The following is a 25,653-nucleotide window of genomic DNA, read 5'->3' as shown; positions in this document are numbered from 1 at the left end:
ATTGTAAAGCAGCATTGGTCTATCAATGTTCAAGCGTCCGTAGCATTCTCAAAAAACTGCCACTTTCTTCACTGTTTTTATTTTGTTTCTCAGTTAGGTAGTCATAAGGATATAAAATAACTGAATGCTAATTTGTCTCATTAAAAGACCATTAATTGTAACATCAGTATTTTAAGTTATATCAGCATTTTAATTATATAACTTTTTAAGTTATTAACTTACATTGGCTTTATTAGCTAAATCTAAAAGCGTTGCATTTAGAAGCTGGTCTTTGGAGATTCTGCTCAATTCAAACAAATGAAATAAAATAGACGTTTACAGTAACATATTAATTATAGCTTTTAAAGTGATGTTCCACAATTTAATTGATAATAGTTCATTTAGTATGTTCATGTTTTAAAAAGGTGTTCCTTGTTAGATCTTAGGGGCTGTTTAGTTTTGTGAAAGTCTTTTTAAGATAAAGAATGCAAAGAGGTAAAATAAAATGGCTTATGTGGACTGAATTTTCATACAGTTTCAGTAGCATTTTTGTCTAAACATGCTCTATTGAAATTTACAATAACAAAAGAATCATATATTCCCTTTCTGGAAATGTGAGATGAATCTTAATACTGATTTCTATAATCTATTCAGTGTACCCAATGGGCAGTGTACCCTAATGGTTAAGAACACAAATTCTGAAAACTCCCTCGATTCAAATTCTAGTTTTGCCATTCAGTAGTGTGAGATTTTGGGCAAATTATTTAACTTTTTTCTATGTCTCCATTTTGTTCTACGTGAAACTGATTAATAGAGGCTGACTCATAGCACTGTTGTAAGGATTGAATGAGTTAATATATGTGAAACCCTTAGAACAGTGCCTGATAATATACATATTTTGATTTTTGTTTCTCGTTTCAGTAACTATCAACAATTTCCAGCCTTCTATAATCTACTGTTATTTTATTTTCACAATATACTCAAACTTTATATATACTCACATTCATATCAAATAATTTTTGGTATACAAATAAACATTTGTGATGCTGCATCTTTTTCTAAAACCAGTTTGGGCAAATTCATATATCCAAAGTCACTGTAAACATATAACTAAGTCTTGGAGCTTAGTTATATGTTTACAGTGATTAATGTACTTTAATGCAGAAGAAAAAAAAAGAGGTCCCCACGTCTCATAGGGTATATTCTTTTATAATCTGATACTTCCACAAGTAACTTGGAAATCAGAATAAACAATAGTTCCAATAGAAACAATAGCTATTCTTTTTCCCCTCCCCAAACAAGTCTCCAAATATCATGATTTTTTTTTTGTCAAGTTTCTCTTTTGATAAATAAATCTTTCTATGAAGGTCCTCTGGAAATATCTGGCCTTTCAAAAGAAGTTGGGCAAGTACACTAAAGTAGAGCAGTGCTTTAGTGTAGTGATTAATTACAAAGGTGAGAAGCACAGTCCTACCTCCTCTCCATGCTCCCCATCTTTGTAGACCAGTTCATAGTTGGCGATGGTGTCTGACCGTGGAGGTGTCCAAGAGAGCAAAATACTTGTTTCAGACTCGGGTTCTGCTTTGAAGTTTAGTGGCTGCCCTGGTACTAAAAACAGGGAGTCAAAGAATTGAGTTTACCATCACCATAAATATTCATATGTTCTTTCATTAGTACATCTGTTTAAACCTTTCAAAACGTGTCTACATGTATCAGCTTAATGGAGAGCTAGGTCTCTTACATTGTCCAAATTAATTTGTATATATAAAGCCCATTTTCCTCCTTCAAGGAAAAGAATGATATTATGAATTCTGTCCATGTCCTTGGGTGGTATAATATTTATACAAGATACAGAACTAGCAAATGTAAAATATATCAGGCTCTGAATTCAATTTTAAGAGTAATGAAATTATTTACTTCATAATATTGTTGTAAGTGATCAATGAAATGATTTAAATGATGCACTTGCAATAAATATTGCCTAAATCATAATCAGGGCTAAATTTATAAAAGTTATTGCTATTTTGTAACTGAGTGGAAACTTACTCTCTAGCACTGTATATAACTTTCAAAATTATTTCCAATTAGGTTTATAAAATTCCACCTTCACTGCATTAATAGAACCTACAGGCAACCAGAATCACTTAGCAGTTTTTATTACCAACCCATGTTTTAAGAAAGAGGTGAAAAAGGAGATAAAAAGCTATCACTTACAAATAATTACTTCTAACCCCGAAATGACTTAATACATTAGATCTAATATAAACTTAATATTGTCCCTAGTGAGAGGGAGCTAAATTACTACACAAATTAAAAAGTTTATAGAATACACTTATTATCAGAAATATAGTAATTTATCAAAGGTCTTCCATAATTCTCATATTAGTCATATTACCCATGCAATAGAGAATTTGGAAGAGCTATATATGAGATGTAGTAACAAATGAGACATCTATCTAGTTGAAAACACCTTACTCGAATGTTATTTTACAATAAGTTTACTGACCCCCAATCCTTGGTTAACACCTAATTCCCATCAGGTCCTCTAACCATTATTCACAAGGCTAATGGACTTCAGAGCATTGCTAGCACAGCAAACTTCACATTATTCTTGGACAGTGTCTGCTCTGATTGGTACCCAAGCTTTGCTGGCTGTTAAAGAATTTGATCATTACCCTTGATATTGTGGCATGTTTCAAAGTCTAATAACTAAACATATATTCCTATCCCCAAAAGTTCATGTGAGAATTCCGTGTGTATTTAATAAAAAAACAAGAACAATGATATGTACTTCACACCAGAGGGAAAAAGATCATCTAAAGTACTTTCTGCAAATAAGCATAAACATTGAAAAACATATAAATTAATGTAACCGGTAGCTGATATATGACATCGATTTCTTAAGTACTTGAATCATCATTTTTATAAGTTCAAAAAACCAAAATGTATTACTTTCTTTCTCTTTTGTAATCATCTCTCTGGAGTATGATTTTAAAACTGCTTGTTGTTTAAAAAGGGATTAAAGTCTAGAGGGATCTAGCAGATTGGTTTCTAAGATCCCTAATTATCATTTTATTCCACTGTCTGCTCTGATAACCTGTGAGTCAGACTCTTTCTCTGTGTGTGTGCGTGTGTGTGTGTGTGTGTGTGTATCTTATGCATGTGCACATTCATGTTAGGACTGATGCTTAAGGCCACCAATAGTCAGTGCTTCATATTTCTAATTGCATTCATCTCTTCTCTCTTTATATCACAGGCCTTGAGATACTCATTAATTTGATGCCTCTGGGAATATATGTTCTGAACAGGGTATTTTTTTTTTTAAAGTACCTGCCCAGTGGGTGACCTAACACAATCATTCAGATTGAAAGATGGAGACAAAAGAAGATAAAAAAAAGATCAAGAGCAAGAGAAGGAGAAACAGAGAGAAATAAAAATAAACAGGCAAATAGCAAAGCAAATAGCAAATGTATTACTTCTAAAAGGGAAACACCAAAAATACTGAAAGGAGCAACAATGGAAGTCAAGAACAATCAGGCAGATGGAGAAATTATGATTGGATTCTAAGATGATGAGAGGGTTTCTCAGCCTCAAACACACCCACAAATACATACACACATATCTGTACAGCCACTTCTTTTTCTCTAGTTTTATTCCTTTTTGCCTTTTCCCCAACTTCCACAAGTCTGGGGAAGAAGAAATCCTTGTGATAACTCTGAACTTAAATCAAACTGGAGGACAGTATTGTCAGGAATCAAAAACAGACAGTATTGAAGGGCTCCTTAGTACAATAGCTTGTTACGTGTTTTCTCCTTGCCTAACGCTAATAATAAAATAAGTGACATTGATTGAAAACATCTTGGAAATTTAATTAAATTTTTCTTATTTAAACTGTTTACTTTCTTGCTTTTAATTTTACTTGAACAAATTCCCGGTAGGTCTCAATGCTTCATCCTCGTTTAGTGACACAAACTTCACCTGATCCTCTAATTCTGTTTGGTTCTATTAAGGAACTTCTTCTTCTAAATAATGAATCAGATAGGCATACCAGTGTCTTAGAGGATTTACTGTCCATTATATTCTTGGACAAAGTAAGTAGTGGCCAGATGACTTAATGGTAGGTCTCTGCACCTAATGTTTAAAGGGCTCTCTTCTTCTGCTTCCACCATCCTTTTCTTTTGAAATAATTTGGAGGGTAATTTAAGTTACTAGATTCTAGTAACATAAATGCCTATAGGTGTCAGGAAAATTGCTTAGATGAGTGTAGAAGCCATGTGAGGCTTGGGATCGGCTGGAGAATGCCTGGCCCACCCGAAGGAGCTGATAAGGTTCAGCATCAGGAAACTGCTGCCTTGTGGAATATGGGCCAAGTCTTGCCCAAGTTTCTGAGTTTTCAGCAGAAGTTGACAGTGAATCTTCTATCTTTCAGTTTTTAACAACTGGAAATTGAATTAAGTGAAATTAACTCAAAAACACTGAATGGGGCAAAATGTATCTACAGGTGAAATCCAGCATATGGACCAGTGCTTTAAAAGATCTTTTCATATCAGGGTCTTCGCTCATGAATGCTTTAAGGTGCTACTACTCAGACTTTCTTGGGATTTGAGAGTTCACCTACAGATGTTGCTTCCTCAAAGTCATTTAGTTATAGTTGAAACAACTACAATAAAGCTGAGGCTTCAAAGGAAAATTAAAAAAAAAGAGAGAAGTGAAATTAATGGATTTATTTTTACATTCCCCAAACATATTAGGTCTAATGATGATAATATATGTATTTGAGAAAACACTTTAGGGGACTCCAAATTGTTATATTTATTTTCTGTGCTTGGAGACATAGGGAATACTTCATCATCTGTCAACTGGATTTTTATACCAAACATTGTGGCTACAGAGGTTTATTAACATTTATATTTGCATTTTCTCCCCACCCGTCACACATACACATAATTTTTTTAATACTCTTAGAGTCTTTATACTTCAAAGTTACTGGCATTCACTTACCTCTTGTTCGTTTAAGTCTATTTTATTTTTATTTAAGAGATTTTTCCGTGTTGCATTATTTCCCTCAACAATTACCTGAACATAAATTTCATGATAAAAATCTGAAATTCTGAGTAATTCATGGGCAAATGGAAAGAACCCATCTGGAATCTTAAATCCAATTATTATACCTTAAAAATGGAAATATGATAATATTGACCATAAACCAAATTTAGAATGTAAATGTAAAAAGAGGAAATAAAAGTAGAAATACAAACTATTTTTTTAAATTACTCATAAGAAATGGTTATATTCTGTGAAGTGGTGTTAATGGTATATTTTTCTTGATTTACTTATTTAATGTTCACAAGGATATACAAATATGAATTATCATTTCCCTAAAATAAGATTATAATCCCATTGATAAATGTAAAGTATTTGAGTAGTACCACTATTATACTCTATAAATATCTAAGGCAATTCAAAGACAGAGAAAGGAGAATGAATTAGAAATAAAGGAAAAATACGCATGTCATCTAAAATGTTGATATTCGAAGAGATCAACATTTGAGTAAAATTTAGGGAATATCTCTTAAAAGAAAAAGAGTAGCAAATATTAAGTGGCTAAACAAAAATTTCATCTAGCCATTTATAAATATGAAATATTACCGAAGAGACTAGAAAACCCATTATTGGTAAAATGTGTAGTACTTTAATAAGGTACATATTTTTAAATGTGTATATCTACCTTATTGATAAATGATAATAACAACAATAAAAGTAACAACCAGAATTATAGTGGAAGTAAAACGAAATAAAACAAAACAAAATTCAAAACAAAGAATCTGATTTGTAAGTGCCACAAATATATCATTGACAAAATAGGTACCCAATACACAAGCAGAGGCACAAATCTTACTCTGACCTGTCATTAAACATCAATAAGAAAATGTTAAATTTTATTAAATTTAGATCCAGAGCTCCTTCCTCATTGCTAAAACCATTTAGAGAAAGCATTTAAATTGGGCTCATAATTTTGGTTATTGGGAGTCAGTCTTATTTTAGTTTGCTGATACAGGCCTGTTGACTTACACTAATGAAGTGATTCATGAAGTTCTGGACACCTAAAGCACAATATTTCTAACTGTCATAGGTTTACATTATAATAATTTCGCAATGCCAGAATTTGTAGAATTACCTTCTTCAAAATGTTTAAAGTTGATACTACCCATTAGTATTTACTTAGTAAATATATAATTCTTTTCTTCCAAAGACTTATATTATTAAGATACACAAATACAAATCAGTAGATTTTTCCCAAGAATATATTAAGTATATAGAAGAATTAGAGGTCAGATATGTTTTCTAAAGTTCAGAAAATAAGACATTAGGATTTAACAGGTTTAGAATGCTTCCATCAACATCAAATGACATTTTTTATAGTGTATTATTTTTAAGATAAAATTTATTTCATTTATCAGTTTTATTTGTACTTCTTAAAATAAAGTATAGTTACTCAAAGATTTCATTATAATTATCTCTATGAGAAAACTATATAAGAAAATATCCTTTCCAAATGTGTTAGCTAATAGTGGAGATCTTCTTCTAGAACAATATTAATATTTCTCTTATAAACTACCATATCTTCCACATAGTTTCAAGGTGAACTAGTTGTAAGTGACTAGAATGCCAGAAGTTAAAATTTGGAAAATTTGGAAGGTTAACCCTTATTTCTAGAAAATAATCATCTTAAATTTTTTCACATTTAAAATTATTTAAAGTTTATTTAATATCTTCACATTTGTATTTAAGGGGAAATATTATTGACAATAAAATGAATATTTTGATTTTCTATATTATCAGAAATATATCAATTTACATGAATCCTCCATTTATATTATTATGGGTGACAGCAATCTTAAATAAGATCAAATGTGATAATTTCCCTTTTAAAATCACTGTTACTAAATACTGTTCCTTCAGAGTCTTATTTTAAGCAAAAATTGAGATATCAGTGTCAAGGAATTAAATACAATAAAATAAAATGAACACATTTCCAATGTAAAAGACAAAATTTTACCTTTCTGTGTATATGAAATTAAAATACGCTTGAGAAATTCTTACACATTATTGATTAGTAAATTTTCATAGGTTGAGAAAAGATAAAATTGCAGTGAAAGTAATCATGTCCTTAAATTTTATATAACCTCTTAAAAAGAATATTTTATAATGGTTTATGTCTTTGCCTAGCAATGATCCTAAGAATTAGCAAGTCAGCAACAAGAAAAAGGAGCAGCTCAGCATTAATTATATCAGAACGAACATCATTGTATTTGGCAGTTGTCCACTAACATCAAATGGCCTTTGTTAATTAAGCCTAGAGAACAGATCAAATCATTTGTGCTATTTTGGAAGGTTTTCTTAGCCTATTGATCTTGGCAGGCGCAAGTCATTATGTCATCATATATCTTCTCAATCATTGGGTATTAAAAGTCACATATCTTCTCAATCAATGGGTATTAAAAGTACAACTATTATGGAAGATTCTTGGAAATATCTTAAAGTCTAATGGAGATTGGAAACAACTATTCTAATGCATCTGTGACCCATTCGCCTAGATTTTTCTAAGTTCAGAGTCCTTGGATCACATTAACTCATTTGCCCCTGTTATAATACTACTTTCATTGAGTTATGATTTATGTTACATTATGCCCACTGGTAAGATAGAAAATCAAAATATGGCCTATTTAACATCAGTTCTGTATCTTTCAATAAACTGTGACCAAAGGCATTACTGTCTATTATTCCATGTTCTAAATACAGGATTCTCATAATTCTCAAGAATTCTTAGGTTTGGGCTGAATTTAGTTCCAGGAACTATTTGGTTTCTAAGATAGCCTAAATCCTACTGTCATCAAAAAAGAAAGTAATGAAACATGAAAGATTTCTATGTTTAAATCTGTGGTTAGAAAACCAAATTTAGTGATTGAGTATAATAACTTTCTATGAAAAAAAGGTATTTATTCTAGTTCTTTCAGATAAACTTATTTTTTCATATTTAAGTGGCTTAATATACTTTTGTACTGGGATGCTCTAATAGCCACTTCAAATATTTCAGAAGTAAATTCTATGTCATTATTAAAGATATGAATTAATGACATACTGTGTTTCCTGTCTCTATTTGTTTATCGAGCACCTAGAGCGCACAATGACCTAGTAGTCACTAAAACTAGCACTAGCACATTAGAAAATTATTATTTTGAAAGATATTGGTGCTTAAAAGTTATCTAGGGTACCGAGATTTAAATTCTGCTTTCCCACTTACTAACCTCATGACCCAAAGCAAGTTCCTGAAATTTTTATCTATGATCCTCAGTTTACTCATTGGCAAGTAGGATAATTTCACATCTGCCTAATTTGGGTAGTAAGAATTAATACATGGAAGTTTATAGCAGAGTGCCTAACATATCTCAGCTGTTAGTATTATGATGATGATTATATGTTATCATCAAGTTATAAGATGTTTCTGTCCATTTACAAAATCGATAGCCCTGCTATGGGTTTAAGTGTGTCCCACAAAAATTTATGTTAAATTCCTAAGCCCCAGAACCTCAAGATGTAGAAATAGGGTTGCTGTAGACGTATTTAGTTAAAATGACATCACTAGGTTGGGCCCTAATCCATTTTGACTGGTATCCTTTAAAAAAGTGAATATTTGGACACAGAGACAAGCACAGAGGGAGAATGACATGTGACAATGAATGCAGAGATCAAGATGATGCTTCTAACAAGCCATGGAACAGCCAAGATTGACAACAAACCACCAGAAGCTAGAATAAAGTCTTGAAACCTTCCTCACAGTTCTCAGAGGGAACCAATTCTGCTGACATCTTGATTTTGGACTTCTAGCCTCTAGAATTGAGAGACAACAAACACTTGTTGTTTAAACCACCCAGTAAATGTATTTGTTACAGTAGCCCTAGGAAGCAAATAGAATTTCTAATCTTTATAAGGTGGTTATTATTTCAGATGAGAAAACTAAAGTTCAGAGAAGAAGTAACTTGTCCCAGGTTGCAGAGCTAAAAATGGTAGATTGGGATTCAAACCCTGGTTATGTCACTCCAAGACCAGGGATTTTTAAAATATCATAGCTGAAAAATCAGAAAAACTAAAAGTGGATTACAGGAATATATTCTTCTCATATACTTTCTTGTATCTTTTAATGGTAATTGAGCTGCTCGAGTAGTGTAATATAAAATAATCTTATAATAGTTGATGACTTTTAATCAAGTCAAAGAACAAGATTCACAGATTTCTATATTTTCTGTTGAGAAACTTATGAAAAATTAATCTATAGTATTTTCCTATAAGTTAATATAGCAAATAAATACAGAACTGTAAAAGTCAAGTCGGGAAAATTTATGGATGATTTTTAGGGTAATCGTGGTAAAATATATTTTTATATTTATCTTTCATACTAGTAGAGAAAAAAATAAATCCATGAACAAACCAATAAGAACGATATGAAAATAAAGCCAGGCAGGCTGTAAATATGTTCTGAGATTTAGCAGCCAGGGCAAATAGGTAAACATAGTCATATGATTTATAAAGCCCATGACATGAAAACAAGTCAGTGATTAAAAAAGTTTATTAGTTACGACACCTAAGAATGTGTTAATTCATCCCCAAGGTTATCTAAGAGTTACACACCTATAGATTATAGATACTATCTCCAGTAATACATTTCTCCAATAATACGTAAATTATCATAACAAACCATTGATATGGGTCACTCATAGATTAATGGAAGTTTAAAAGGCACCAACAAAATATGTCAAACGAACAGCTCTCAGAAGTTCAAGAAGAAAGCTGCTGTTATATTTCCAGCCCAGGCAAAATTGGTCACTTTGAATCAAAGACCATAGAGTTTTGATATCCCTTTATTAAAATAAAACCACTGGCAGGGCCAAGTTTTTCTTCATAAAGTAGTTTGGCGTCTGTCTAATACTCACTAAAGTGGGTGAATCAAGCCCCAGAGTTTTATCTTAGATCTTGGTAACTATCTTTCTTCACCTCTAAGGCCATACAAAGAAAACAAAATCTAAAAGCCATTAAGAGAATATTTATTTTTAAGAAGTAGCTTCCTGGCAAATATAAGCCATTTAAATATCCAAGGCCCTTTGACAAATGGTTTTATTTTTAACTTTATGCTGAACCATCAAATCTTTCACAAATTATTTTAGTGACTATTCTATCAGAGTCACTAGTATAAAAAAGCAGAGACAGAGTTCTTTTATTTTCAAAATGCTGCATGGAGGACACATTCATCCATCTATGCAGAAAAGTGTTCAAGTCATTTGGGTAGAAATTAAAAGAAAGGATGCTCAATGCATCCTTGTACTTCGAACTATTATTTAGTCCTTCAGGTAAGTCTGCCTGTTTCCTTTCCAGATACCTTTATCTTAACCCTTCTCTTAGAAACTCTAAGTCTCAAAAATTAAAAATTTATATTATTTTTGTTCTTCATTTTTGTCCTTGCCACCTGTTAGCACCAATTCCTTCCTCCTTTCCTACTCCCCATCCAGAACCAGACTTACCTCCTGTCTGAGTGATGACTTGTATATCACTTGAAAGAGGACCATCTCCAATTGAGGTAAAAGCCAGGACTTTGACAGAATATGTTTTCTGGGGCACTAAGTTGCCAATAGTGGTGATCTGGCTGTCAGCTACATTGTGTTTCATCCAGTTGTTGACGTGCTGAGTGGGATCCATTGTATAATAAACTCTGTACCCTTGGATCTGCCCATTTGGCTCCTCGGGTTCCTTCCATTGTACCAAAATGGTGGTTGAACTCAACATCCGCGCCTGGACATCCCGTGGGGCGCTGGACGGTGCTTGCTCTGACGTTTGTGTTAGTACAGGCTCACTGGGAGGCCCCCGTCCAATATTATTGACAGCAACAACCCTGAATTCATAATCCGAGTAGGGACTAAGTCCAGCAACACTGTAGCGTGTGGTTGCCACTCCATCAATTTCTTTATAAGGTTCCTCAGAATTTTTAGGTTTATGCTGAATGATGTAATAAGAGACAGGCTCAGGGTTCCCAGAGTCCCAGGTCAGTGTGATGCTTGTGGCTGTGCTCTCTGTCACTACAGGAGTTCCTGGAGGTTTGGGTAAGGCTTGCAGGGAGGAAAAAAAGAGACAGTCACCACCCATCATAAACTCTATTGGGAAGACGGAATTATGTGCCTACTAAATATTTGACTGGATGATATTATAGCATGAAATAGTTTTCTAATTGGTCAGAAAAGTACAGTAAGACAAGCATAGGTGACAAATCCCGTTACCAGAAAGGCATCATCGCACTGTATTTTGGGGCTTGTGTCCAAATCTACCACTTATTAGCTATGTGATCTTGGATGTGTTGCTTAACCTCTCTTTGCTTTAGTTTTTTCTTTTGAAAATGGAAAAAAAAAACTGTGTTATTGGAATTATATAGTTGGGTAACTCTATTTCATGAGTTTACCGTAAAGACTAATGAGCTAATCCAGTAATGCCCTTAGAATATATCTGGCATCCTCAAAAAACATTAGTTGAAATTATTATTATTATTATTATTATTGTTATTATTGTTATTATTATTATTAGCTTGGTCAATTAGACCCTTGCTTCAAGAAATAAATTATATAACTAAATACCAATAAATGTTGGAAAAATCTGGAATATATTGAATTGGTATTAAAATGCTATCGAAGAATAATATCCATATTGTTTTCCAGTTGTAAGACATAGGTAACATTACTATAATTTTCTTATAATCTAACTTTTATATTCAAAAAATGCCAAAGCTACTAAATTAAATCATATTCACAAATCCCTTTTAAAGTATTTTATTGTCATAATATGTATTCTATATTTGACATCAGTAATATTTGAGATAATAGCTACATAATAAATATTTGCAATTCAATTCACCTTAGAGATCCAATTTATTTTTCATTTTAGCAGAACACAACTCAAAATGCTACTAATTAAGAATACAATCCATCTACATTGGTGACCTCACATTTAAATACCTTACCCAGGACAATGATTCTGAAAGAGTTATTAGGAGAGAATCCATCTGACTTTTTGGAGAAAAGGCAGAAGGCAATCCTCATATAAACCAACTCTTTAGTACCTTTTTCCTTGTCGATATAAAGGAAAAAAGTACAGTACTCCCTAGAATGGCAGCTTTTCAAGAGAAGCAACCTTGTACTTGATTACTGTTGGGTCCCCAATAACCTAGAACACTGCTAGCACTGAGTAGGTTTTTCTCAAGGATTGCTAAATGATTGAATGAGTCGATTTCCATTTTTCTTACTCTTTTCAAGTCGCTCTATTTGTTTTGATTCACTTTTTGCCTTCAAGATCCACTCTTATGTTTTATTTACTTATTTTTGAGGTGGAGCGGGCAGGGAAACAGCAATAGTCAGGAAAATAAAGATAAGAAATAGAATAAGATATTAGTTTACTGTGACTCGTGACTTTGAATTTTTGAAGGTCTTCAGTCAACCTTCAAATATTTAAAGCTGAAATGGTTATTATGAGAAAGGCTATTTGCATATCACTCTAAGAACTATAGAACAATAATATTTGACCAAAGGACTTTACTGAAAATAATAAAAAGACATTTGTTTAAATATTCTGGCCTGACATTTTTCAAGAAAGTAGGTGATCCAAAATTTCCCTAGATGTCTTTCTGAATTTTTAAAGTAAAAATATTTCTAATTAGAGGTGTGTTTACTGATAGTTAACAGATCTTATTAGTTTTGCTATGTCACATTTACTGTACAGTATCTGTAATGTATAGATAAGTATAAATATGATTAATATAGTTAAGAATATACAATATGTTACTATTTTAAATGACTAAATGTTGACAATGGTGTGTACCTTTGTTCTTATGTCACATTATTGGTTTTATATAGTATATATTTGATATATTTGCTTTGTTAGAGATATAGAATGTAACATGTGTGTTACATTTCTTAGGATCAAACTTCCTAGAAAGGGAAGTTAATTTGTGTTCATTTTGCAGTACTTCCAGATATTTGCAGAAACCTCAAGTTACCCTCAGTCTGATCCATTTTGCAAATGTTCTAGAATTCTATAAACATTGGGTAAAAACAATTGGTATCCTCACATTCTTACTTTTTCTTTGATTCAAATATATCCATGGAATATAGTACTGTGATTATGTTTAGTTCTCTTATTTCAAGCACAAAATATTTCTTGAGCACTTCCTCATTGCAAGGTAAAACATAAAGCTAAAACAATATAAATCCTCTTGCATTTTGATATTCAATGGTAGGGTCCATTAAAACTTTTTAAAGCATCTATTATTTGACCATGTTAATTGCAATTCTTTTTTTCCCCTTTGTCTTTTTACACTTATTTGTATTCTTCTATCATGTGGCTCTTATCGAGGTTCTATATTAATATGAAACTGGTATATATCAGTTCTTCCATAATGGTTGATTGTGTCCAGCATTCTTCATTCGGGCTGGTTAGTGCCTGGGCCCAGTCTGTTTTTAAACATTTTGATGATTATTGCTACTTAGGCTGCCAATACTTTTAAAAGAGAAACTGCTTACAATAGATACGTGTATCTTACATGATACCACAGGTATGATTACACTGTGACATCTGAAACACTGATTCATTTTCAAATTCCAAAGATAGATTTTGTAGAGGCATTAGTCAGGTAACTTGAGTGTAGCCAGACCTTCAAAGCATGAACCACTGAGCATACCTTTGACAGTGATCTGTGCTATTGCTTCAATGACACCCAGTGTTGACATAGCAACACAAGTGTAATTTGCTGACTGTCTTACATCATTCAATTCTAGGACATTTCTTCCTATTGGCATATCATCTTCAGGTGTCAGATCTTCTGCCCCCAACATCCACTTCACATAAGGCATTGGTGACCCCACGGCCACACAGGTGATATTAACGCTTCCACCTGGCATGATTTCATGATTAGTGGGTGGGATAGAGAATCTTGGTGGGACACGGCGAACTGGAACAAAACACAAGGGAAGATGATAAAATATACAAGGCAAGAAAAAATGGCTCTTTGAACACATGACATGCACTGTACAGACACGATTAAACAATTGAACATATTGTGGACTGTCAAAAACAGAACAAAGAAAAACTGTGGATAATACAAACCGTACAAGTATGGTATGTGCATACACACAAATATAATTATTTAGTCACTGATATCTTAGACACATTTATACAAAAGTTGATTCAGACCTACAAGGGCCCCACAAAGAAACTATCTACAGATTAACAATACACAAACATCATGCATAAGATAAACACAAAAACATATACATACATGCATATAAAATAATTCTATGCATCCATGTATATGCGGAAAAGGGGGCTGGAAGGTCACCAGCAGGTTTAAATTGGGTATCAAAGCCAACACCTGTGCTGTGCACTTCCAGTTGCTGTGAATGTATGTGTGGGACCACACTGTCACATCCCAGCCCTGGAAAACATCATCTAGAATATACTGAAAGTACATTTTATTTGCTTTCAGACTCAGAGTAGATGCAGCCTCCAGACCTCACACTAAAACTGGAACAAACATAGAAATATATATATACATATCGATTTACGATCACAGAAGAAGAAACAAAGCCAACGCCAGTAGAGATACCGGATTGGGTCATGCAAGGCATGCACAAGATGAAGTCTCAAGGCCCGTGCTTAGGACAATGGGAGAAAGGCTGGAATTCATGACGACAATGACAGAAGAAATAACAAGGTAATAGGACTAAAGACAAAGGGAGGAAGTAAAGTAAAAGGATTGAGATAGGAATTTAGGGGATGACAGGGTTGAAAGTAAAAAGATATTAGATTCATAAGGTTGTAATAGGTAAGGACTGTAAATTTAGAAAGGGATCTGGGTATTTCACATTCAGGATTCCATTCAGTTCATAGCCAAGGTAAAACAACATAGATGATGACAACGAAATCTAGTAAAAGGCTTGTTATGCCTACATTCAAATTGAGGGACACTGTGTCTAAAACATACAGTGGGACATGACATTAAAAGAAGAGGTCATATTAAAGCAACATGACACAGAAAGAATTACCAAGCAACTACAGTTCAGTGTTCCTGCTTCAGATAATCTGCACGTTTATGTGTGTTTAAGTACATGTGTCTCGGACATGGTACAAGGAGAGAGTAAGAGATATATAGGTTTCATCTTGGGCTTTTATTGGCAAAACCTCACACCTTGAGTATTTTAGATCAAGAGATAATCATTAGGAGTATAGCTTAAAAACAAATAAAGAAGTGATTTTTTAAATTATAAATAATAAACAAACAACCTCATAACCCCAAGAAGATAATAAGTAAATAATTCTGTCATTAACTTTTTGGCTGCACTTAAGGTTGAGATAAACCTCCGTTGATTCAAGAGGGCTCGCTGCAATGGCCTCATGGGTGAGTGACAGGCATAGGAGAAGTAACGAGAGAGCTAAGCATGCCTCCTGCAGCCAATTCACAGGTTACACAAAGCAAGCAGGAGCCACTGTAGACTTTGAGGTGTCAAAGAACATATCAAGAAAAATGGAGGAGAGTTTAGTCTTCATGCTTGGGATTAGGGGAACAGCTACAAAGATTCATTCTATGGGCAGCAGGCATCCTTGTAAAAGACAGAAATTAAAGGTGGGACAGGGGGTGGGAAGAGTGGAGCAGGAAGGAAAGCAGGAACACTGACCAAATTCACCGGACCTGAGAGAGTTAAGTGTTACCAGTTACCATGCACCCAGGTACATTCTCTCCCATCATGCATCACAGTTAGATACCACCAGCAAGCATCGGAAGCCATAGCCAGGGCATTCTCTGCTAAAACATACCATTAACCAAAAGAAGACCACAATGCAGCTACATTCATTTCATTTGTATTCTTTGTTATTGGTTTAATTAATAGTTTTGTAAGGTGGGTAAAAAGTAAAAAACACACCAACCTTCTCGCAGCTCTGAGGGATGTAGGGGGTTTGATGCAGAACACAATGAAATGAGGAAAGGAGAAAAACAAGGGAAACACAGAGAGAGTAAAAAGGCCATATCAAGGCTTTCAACTGCTACTTGAACATTTTTATTTGCTCTAGTTAATCCTTCCTACCTCAGCTGAAAGGTTAGCAATACTTCATGGACTAACATGGTATTAGAAACAATAACTAGCATCATTTTGAAATTTTTCCATTAAAGAAGGTACGCATGCCTCATGCAGCAAAGGAAGTCACCATTGTGAGAAAAAGGATCAAGGGGCTGTCAAAGAATTTGGAGAAGAAATAATTTTCTTCATATTCTCCCACCCCAGACTCCAGAGAAACAAGAGAGAAAAACATCCCCACAGAAACAAAATTATCTCAAACAAAAATTTCAAAATCAAGCTAGATATTTTCCTAAGGGAACCCATCCTACTGCAACTTAAAGCCCTCTCAGTCTTTTATCTATTCCCACCCCCACCCACACCTTTTGTGGTTATTCATAGACATGTAGACCTTAAATAAGAGCATTTTCACTGGACAAAAAAACTACAGGAACCAGCTTTGACAACTCCAGGGAAAAAGAAACACTTCTTTCTAGTTGAAATGAAAGGCACAGCCATTCATAAGCTCAAAATTTAATCATTTCTATTACTTACAAGAAAATATGAATATATCCTCATTCATTCTTGTCCCAAGGGCAACTAATATTTTTTTTAAAAAATATAAGCAGCATTCCATGGTAATCAAAAGAATAAACTTTTTCAGAAAGTCAAATTTTTAAAACAATGTGTGTATGTGTGTGTATATATATGCATAGACATATGCACATGCATAAGTCTGTGTTTATAAATAAAGTATAAAGAAGAAAATATAATTGTGTTATTTGCATGTAGCACCTTTTTTTTTTTTTTTTTTTAATTAGCAGTTTTATTGTTACAGCACCACAGTAGAGGTCCTGAAGACATAAACACCTTTATGCTTGGAGTTGCACAGAGAACTGATTAGTAGCACACCAAGCAATTAACTCAGGGTTTGAAAAGGAAACAGAAGAGAAACAGCAACAGAAAAAAGAAAGAAGAGAAGAAAACCTCAAACAAATGCAAAGCACAGATCAATCAATGTAGTAAAAACAGAAATCAAAATGTAAAAATGCAAATATACTTACAAATTTCAAGCCTCAGGATAGATTTTATTCAAAACTGGTTAATGATTTTGAAATTTTTTAAACAACCTATTTAAAAATTTTAATCTCTAGTCACTAAAATGCTTCAGCTACTGTAACTATTAGTAAATCAGCTTGTTAAATACTGATATCACAACACAGATCCTGTGGGTATCTCAACTCCCCCTGAGCCTGAATGAAGAAACGATGCCGGGGTTATGTCACTCCTACCTCTGACATATAAATTGGCAGGGGCAGAATAGCGAGTGCCCGCGCTGTTGGTGGCAACACACTCATATTTTCCTTGGTCAGATTCTTCACTCTGTTCGATCTGAAGGGCGCCTGTATGGATATAAAATATATTGCCAAAGAGATGGTCAGAGAAGGCTTTCTCAGTTCAGAAAACTAAACCTCTTAACAATATGAAAAGCCCTGCAAAGCGAAGGTCCACTCAACGTCGATTCAATCTCTTGCTAAGGTGCACAGACAGAAAATGATGCGATGAGAAAAACATATAGAGATTATTTTTGTAACATCATCAATGCTAGCATAAGGAAACAAACAATATCTCTTTCCCCAAGCAAGAATTCTAGTCATAATTAACACTCTTATTTCCTAGACTAATAAAATGAAGATGGGTGAGACTGCTTCAAGGAAGTATGGCTTTTAAATAAAACAAAAGATTAATTTTTGGTTTTGTTTTGTTTCATTTTGGTATCAAAAGTGGCGCAAAAGATAGGTACGCTCAAAAAAAACCAGGCCGGGTTTTCAAGAAAGTCTTCCGCTGAAGAAAGGCAAAAATACGCAGCGAGTACAAAAAGGCTGCACAAAGCAAAAAATTAAAATTAGTCATTATAAATTACGAAAATGTTACTTAAAGAAACAAAACTCCCTTAAGACATGCAGATTTTTAAGAAAAGAAAGACAGTTTGCCACGACTTACAATCATTAATTACGTCTGCTGAAAAACAAAGAGTAGTTGAATTAGAAGGTTTTGAAAAAGTTAAAAAGCACGGCCTATGCCAGCAAGGAAGAGCCAACCAACCACTGCTTGAGGACCTCGAGACGGATCCCCTAAGACACCCATCAAAATCCACCAGTGGGATTAGCAGTGTGGTGTCACAAAACCCCAAGAAAAATACAAAAGAATTATAAAAGAAATGAACATTGAGTCAAAGTATAAAAAACCAGCAATATCACATACCACCAAGAATACTGAGCACCTTTTGTTTCCATAGCCTGAAAGACAGAAGATCCAAAAATCCAGAGGCGAGTAATCCAAGAAAAAAAGAAGTGGGGGGAAAAAAGCATTGCTGTCAGGTTGTAGGCGAGTGTGATCAGGTGGAAAGGGGAGTCATTCTTTGACTTTTAAGACATTAAGAGAAAAAAGAATTGAAGAACAAAAGCAAAAACCTTTTGAAAGATAAAGACAAAAAGCAGATGTTCCAGGCTGTCTTCTGCATGTCTGCCACTGTTCTCCAGACCATCTTGGCTTTGGTCCAGAACAAGAACAGCTAAGGAAGAAAAAAATGATCTTTTTTTCTCCAGTTGGACAAGGAAAAAGAAGAAAAAAAAAGAAAAAAAAGGAAAAAGGAAGAAGAAGAAAAGGAAAAAAAGAGGGACAGATGGTACGCTGTGACTGGTCTGTGGTCCAGAGACCTGGATATGCTTTCTTTGAAGCATATCACAACTTAAATAATCATTTTCATAAAGAAAGAAATGAACAAAACAAAGAGAAAAAGGAAAAAGAAAGGAAAAGTCACAATATGAGAGTCACCGATCATAACCAAACAGTACAAAGAAAAAAAACAGTTGATGGACATTATTGGAATGATTCTGAAAACAGGACAAAGATGAGAATGATGAAAGGACAGAAAGAATGAGTAAGATCATTCTGTGAACGTTAGTTCAGCACTCTTACCTCTTATTGGTGTACCACCTGGGTGGATAATATGAATGCAAATAAGATTAGAAAGAAGAAGCATTAGTACGAGAAGAAGGAGGCTAGGGCTGGGGAGAAGAATTAAATTAGATTTACAGAATTAAATAAGGTCTTAAAAGAAACTTGAATTACTATACTGGTAAAACAGGAATATATTAGATAGTATTATTAGATCATAAAAGCAAGTTGCATTATACCACAGAGGGCAAAGACCACAATAGGCAGCATTGCCTTTCTCAGAGAAGCAACTGAGTTCTTAGGTCTGGGGTCATATGGGGTTAGAATTATATTGTATATGCCTCATATTCTAAAAAAAAAAAAAAAAAAAAAGGACTAATAAATATTTTTAAAAGACAATTTAGAAAAATACTGGGCTATTCTATTTAAGTATATATATAGATATGCATATATATATATACTGTTATAGGAAATACTAAAGACTAACTAAAAACAAACATGGTTGACTAGATATCTTATGCTACTTACTATATTACATTTGGGTGATATAACTTGTGTACTATTTTATTTTTTATACAGTGTTCTTACGATAATAGTTCTGTGGATGTGTGCGTGTGCGCGCCACTACAGAGATCTGGTGTCTACACTGACAGTTAGTAAAATGCATGCCATGCATTTTATTAATAATATAGTAATAGTAATAGTCTGAATATGGAAATTAGTGGGGGGTGAAGTGCGCTTCAGAACTAAGCACTTACCAATAGATTCTGGAGATTTAAATACGGAGAGAAGAAAGACAGCATAAAAATATTATTATATTCCTTATTATTTGGTACAAATTTTTCAGAGTTAAAGCTTTATATACTAAATCATCTATGTTACATGTGAATAATTAATTCTTTATTTACAATAACAGAATGCTAATCTACACAATTCTGCTGACAACAAGCAAAAGAGGCAGTTAACAAGACGCTTTAACATCACAGGACAGGTCAAAAGCTGAGAATTCTGGGAAGACAGTCAGTTAAACAACTTAGAATTCTATATCAATATTACTACCAATGTTAAAGTAAACAGCTTATTAGTAAATGTCCCTGTGAATTAACTAGGGACAGGCTCTAAAACTTAAGAAATTTAGAATTATCTCTAATTTTAATCTAAAGAGAGCAAAAGAATAAACCTTAGATGGGGATGGGAGAGGGAGAAAAGGGCAGTGCGGGGAGAGAGAGAGAGAAAACAGCAAAAGCTGGAGTCTACACCAAAAGCAGACTTCTGTAGATCCAGTCACTGGAGAGTTCAAAAATTTTCAGTGTGGGCGCACACTACTGTGGCTAATGTGTAGAAAATGCTCACTCGCAATAACATAAAAAGAATATCAATAAATATCCCCTCCTTTCGTTGGTACTTTGTAAAAGACTTAAAAAAAATACATCTGGTTACTCATGAGATAGCATTTCTGTGTTTTATGTATCAGTGAAAAGAAAGCAGATGTGACAAAACTTACTAGACTTTGGTACTTGGATGAGTTCAAATGTAGAAACGGCAGAGAAAACACTTTAATAAAATTGAATCATTTTAGTGTTTCATATGAACATTTTAGTTTTTAATGGATATAACCATTGGAACTCCTTGCAAGTTCTGAATGAAGTCCAATGTTGAAATAAGTTTGTTTCAAACGAAAACAGAGAAAGAAATAAAGAAAATGGATCCATTAAATACTGCGGAAAAGCAGTAAATTAAAAAAAAATCATCGAAAATACAGTCACAGCAGTGAGCAATGTGGATTAAACAGAAGCTGCAACACACAGAGAGAAGAAAGACTCTGAAACGGGCTATGACATCACAAACATGGACAACACATTAAATAACAGAGAAAGAGAAGAGGGAGAAAAACCAATACCTAAAAATTAAAAAATAAATAAAATTAAATTTAAAAAAAAAAGAAAGAGAAAGCTAAAAGGAAAGTTCCCGAGGAGTCAGCGCAAACAGTGACAAGACCCCACCTGAGCGCAGCTGCTTAATACGGCCATTGTTGTTGCTTGTGTCGACAGGTAAGAAATCTTTAAACCAAGTGATTTCTGGATCTGGATTCCCGCTGGCTGCACAAAGCATGGTGGCAGTGCGTGTACGCTCAACCACCTTCAACTGTGGACCCATGTCAATGGTAGGGAAGCCCCTGGGAATTTGATCCTCTGCAAGACAAGATGTGATACATACATGATGTTAATAAGTCAGATGCCCGAGGCTAAAGAGGTATTGTCAATTACTCCTGCCCCTCATCGTATTCAGCATTGGTCAAGAAGCAAACACAAACCAGGCAGTATGGCACCACTAGATTAGGATACGGCACAATGTTCCTGGTCAGAAGAGTACGCAGTCTAAGTAAGTGGCCAACAGCCTATCAAAGAACTCAGACCCATGTGATAAAACCCATCATGAAAGGAGGCACCTCTAGGAGCACAGAGGGAGAAGTAATTGCAGAATGTCTGCCTGAGGAGGTCAGTGAGCACCAAGAGGAACATCGGAAATGGGCCTTGAAGAGTGAGCCAAATTGGCTGGAAACATGGGAACGTCACAAGAATAGGCAGAAAACTTTTCATGAGGGAAAACCCTGGGATCAAGCAGAGCTAGCTGGACTAATCTCACTGTATTCAAATCTGGTTTGGTTTTTTTTTTTTTTTTGGTAAATTTTTAAAATTAAATTTTTTTATGGTGACCTTGGTTAAAGAAATCCGATAAGTTTCAGCTGTACATTTTAACAGTAAGGCATATATATATATTATATATATATATAATATATATATATTTACATTGTGTGTTCACTTCCCATAGTTAGCTTTCTTTCCATTACCACATATTTGACTCTTTTTATCCCATCTAGCTTCCATCTCCGCCGCCCCCCAAGCCTCTGTTTTTTGTAATTTTTAAATAATTTTTTTTTCACATAAGCATGATGTTCAACTTTAATAAATTCCTTTGTAGGGAGCTTCAATTGGTAAGAAAATTGTTTGAGTTTCCCTTTTGAAAGAACAAAATCAACTGAAAAAAGCAACACAAAAGCATACATTTCTTAGGGTATGAAAATACTATCCCCCATTCCAAAATTTTGCACCATTTTGGGTCATTAAAAAGTTAAAGTTTCTAAATTTTGAATCTTTAACTCATCCAAAGTTCACTTCTCCCTATCCCACATCAAGATTGTCCTAAGCCTCAGATCTTGGGAAAACAATCCTCTGAAATCCCCAAGCAGGACCCACATTGCTAAGCTACATTGCCAGCTCTTTCAGCTGGCATTAGAAAAGTATACTCTATTAAAACATTGAAGAAAGTTTAGTTATATGATTGATAATTATCTAAATTACAACTTGGCTGTTTGTTTGAAGGCCATTATAGAAACACTTTGACTTCTCCTTGGGAGGGGGCTGGTGTTAATTTAATCAATATTCTCTAATGACTTCTGATGAATTTTCATGAGCCAGCAATTCCAAAATGATTCAAAAGCAAAAACACTGGTAAGCAAAACATTAGAAATCATCAGATATGGCATAGAGCTTTTCCTTGGATGCCTTCTACAATTTCTGTATGATCCTGTGAGTCTTGCTGAAGTCTAAATCAGTTATAATTTTTAGACAAAAAGGCTCCATTTGATGCCTCCACTGTGTTCAGTCAAATCTAGGTATTCATCACTGTATCCCCCCTATAGTTTTGGGATAAACTCAATCTCCTAAATCTGGCTAGCAAAGTTCTTTTAAATCAAGTCCCTTTTTTTTTTTTTCCCCAGCCTTTGATGGATGACTTCCCTCACAGAATTTTTTTTTTCTGCTCATATTGAAATTCTCACCATTCTCCAGACAAATCCTGTTCATTGAGCGCTGTCTCTAGAAAGCCACACAGCCAAAATTACCTCCTTTATAAAGCTTTTTGAAACTCTCTCAAATTTAATTTTTTTTTTCCTCCTCAGAGCTACTATAGCAGCGAGTACCTAAATCTGTCTTGTACTTTTTAATTATCATCACTTCATCCTTCTATATCATGAGTTCTTCCATGTCTCATTTGTATCTGTCAAGCTAGTCTGGATTCCTAGATTATAAGAGAACCTCTAGTGTTCCAAGTCTAAGTATGAATATATCCCAGTGATTCAAGGAAGTTTTTCTACTACACATAGTAGGAAGTACTTCTGGTATACAGTTGATCAGTGGAATAGTTAAGGACTAGAGAGATTTTGAATGTGAATAGTGAAAGAATATTAAAATACTACCACAGAAAAAAGCTCTCAAGTAAAATAAAGTGTCCTGAATAACAAGTCCAGGTTATTGTAAGAGAAAATTGAAGGTATAATAGGGAAAAGTATAGACTGGCTCTCCCAAAGAGATATTTACAAAAGACCAAAAGAAGTAGCCAAAGCAAGTTGGGTTGAAACTGGATTCCTTAGAGAATATTTTACTGTCCCATCAGATAGTTAAGTCCAGAGACTAAAAAAAAAAAAAAAATATTATAAAATTAACTTCAAAGAGCTACATTTTACTTAAGTTGAAAGACTGGACTCTTTTCAAGAAGGAGTAATCTATTCTATTTATATCAATGTTTACACATTGTCAGCCAAGCAGAGGTCTGTGGTGGACAAATGTCAGAAAGGGTGGTTAAGAATGGCATATCAAGATGATTTTCAGGGCTCCAAGGGAATGTTAAAGTTACAAATCGAATAAAGAATATTTTGCAAATTAGGCTATGATAATTTTAATCATCTATTCCATTTATTTCATCAAGCTGTTATTTATGGCTTTAATGGTTTTGTCAATGTATTTACATTTATAGCATATAGTTATTAAAAAAAAAGAAAGCAAAAGATTAATAGCGCTGTTCCACATGCATTATATTAGTGAACATCTCACTTGGCAGCTATTGACACAAAATGCTTCAAAGAATAAAAATAATTTGCTTCAAGTGTTCCAAAGTCAACTATACCACCTTAGTCACCTAGAAATGAATTTCTGAGGAAGCTCTTGGATTTTGTTGTTATTTTCCATATTTAAGGCAACAAACAGGTTGATAAGAAATCACCTTGGGATTCCCAAGCTGCTTCAGTATTTCCCAGGGCCTCTTAGCTCCCCTTGGTGGTTAACTACTAGCTACATTAGCATGCATTAACATTGCTCTACTAGTCGTTACTTTTCTTCTGCCACTTCATCTCTCTGAAGGACCAAGCCAATATTCTGTGCCCATCAGTGAGTGGCAAGTGTCAAAGACTTAAGTAAGCTGAGTACTAAAGACTCTCGGCAAAAAAATTTAGAATTAATAACCATTTATAAGAAATGAAGTCCTCACCTTGGGGAGAGCTCACAAAATTGACTTGTGCCCTATAGAAAGCAGGCTAATGCATTTGCATGCCCTTTCTTTTTCTTCTTGGCTCATAAAGAACACTCCAGAGTCTCTTTTCATATACACAAGTGCACAACAAAGATAATCTTTCTTGCATACTAATCGGACAGAGAATGTAAAGAGCACCGCTTTCTTATTTTTAATAAGGGTAATTAAATTCTATCCATCCCCTTTTGCACAGAACCTTTTTGAATGCACTTTCTTCATTAAATTTTCATGAGAAACATCACACTTGTAACAGATTCAAATAGCCAGAGCTGTTACACGTTGACAGTTGTGGCTTGTTTCCAATTTGACTGTCAGGTATTTGGCAATAAAACTCAGTATTCAACATAAAACAAACTGCAGAAATAATGAAATTTCTAATTGGAATGCTTATCTCAGTGGGCGTAGTTTAGAAGATGTTAATTGCTTTTTTTTTTTTCACCCTCTACATTTATTAGTGATTTATATAACACTGCCTAGGCTATTTGATAACAACAATTTTGACGGCTCGTCAAATGTTTGGTACCAGGAACTTGGGAAAAAAAAAATCAATACCCTTTATACCTTAGCCATGTAAACTTTTACAGGAAAAAGCAGCTACCAAAAATTAACAAATTGTCAATATGTTAGTAGCTTTAAACTTGTACATGAGGTGAAAAGAAAAACATTTTGTCCTGTTCATTAATGTACTCATTAAGCTTTAAAGTGCCGTACTTATCACTGTTCCATATTAATATTCAATCATGCAGAATTAGCTATTAATTCATCAACAATTTAAATCAGACTTGACCTTCACAAAGCCATTTGATCTGTCATTTTGAGAGGCTATTAAAGGGCATATTACTACATACTTGTGCTTAGTGAATCGTAGAAGTCATACATATTTTGTTTGTAATGACAGCTATAATAGACCTGGAAATATAGCACATTCTTTAAATCTGTTTGGTGTCTTAATGAAATATGTCGATATGAAATTTACAGTTCCATTAAGGAAAGAGAAAAATGAACATCAGCATTTTCCAGAGTTAACTTCCCATTGCTGTAGAACTTCTGTTAATAACCCCTGATCTACCAAGGGCTTGAAAGGAACAGTTGCGGAAATAGTCTGACATTGTTTTGTAAGGAGTCATGTTTTAGATACCTGTGAATAATCAAGTAATAGCTTTTGCATAATTTGCTCAGTTAAACTATCATTTTTCATCCA

The 25,653-nt window shown here is 34.0% G+C and overlaps 1 protein-coding gene across 18 annotated transcripts in view; it reads right to left on the bottom strand.

The window, feature by feature from the left end:
• The window catches only part of PTPRD (protein tyrosine phosphatase, receptor type D), a 396,821-nt gene that overhangs the window by 177,865 nt on the left and 193,303 nt on the right, over positions 1 to 25,653 (bottom strand). For all 18 annotated transcript variants that reach the window (XM_023535084.1, XM_023535086.1, XM_023535085.1 and 15 more), the window contains exons 4-8: positions 21,089 to 21,277; positions 17,417 to 17,527; positions 13,754 to 14,023; positions 10,557 to 11,138; positions 1,454 to 1,587 (exon numbers count right to left, since the gene is read on the bottom strand). In XM_023535084.1, the coding sequence (XP_023390852.1) occupies positions 1,454 to 1,587; positions 10,557 to 11,138; positions 13,754 to 14,023; positions 17,417 to 17,527; positions 21,089 to 21,277 (1,286 nt within the window). The remainder of the gene's footprint in view (positions 1 to 1,453; positions 1,588 to 10,556; positions 11,139 to 13,753; positions 14,024 to 17,416; positions 17,528 to 21,088; positions 21,278 to 25,653) is intronic.

Source organism: Pteropus vampyrus, unplaced genomic scaffold (genome assembly GCF_000151845.1).
Source record: "Pteropus vampyrus isolate Shadow unplaced genomic scaffold, Pvam_2.0 Scaffold136, whole genome shotgun sequence".
Lineage (NCBI taxonomy): Eukaryota > Metazoa > Chordata > Mammalia > Chiroptera > Pteropodidae > Pteropus > Pteropus vampyrus.
This window is presented reverse-complemented; position numbering and strand designations above follow the sequence as displayed.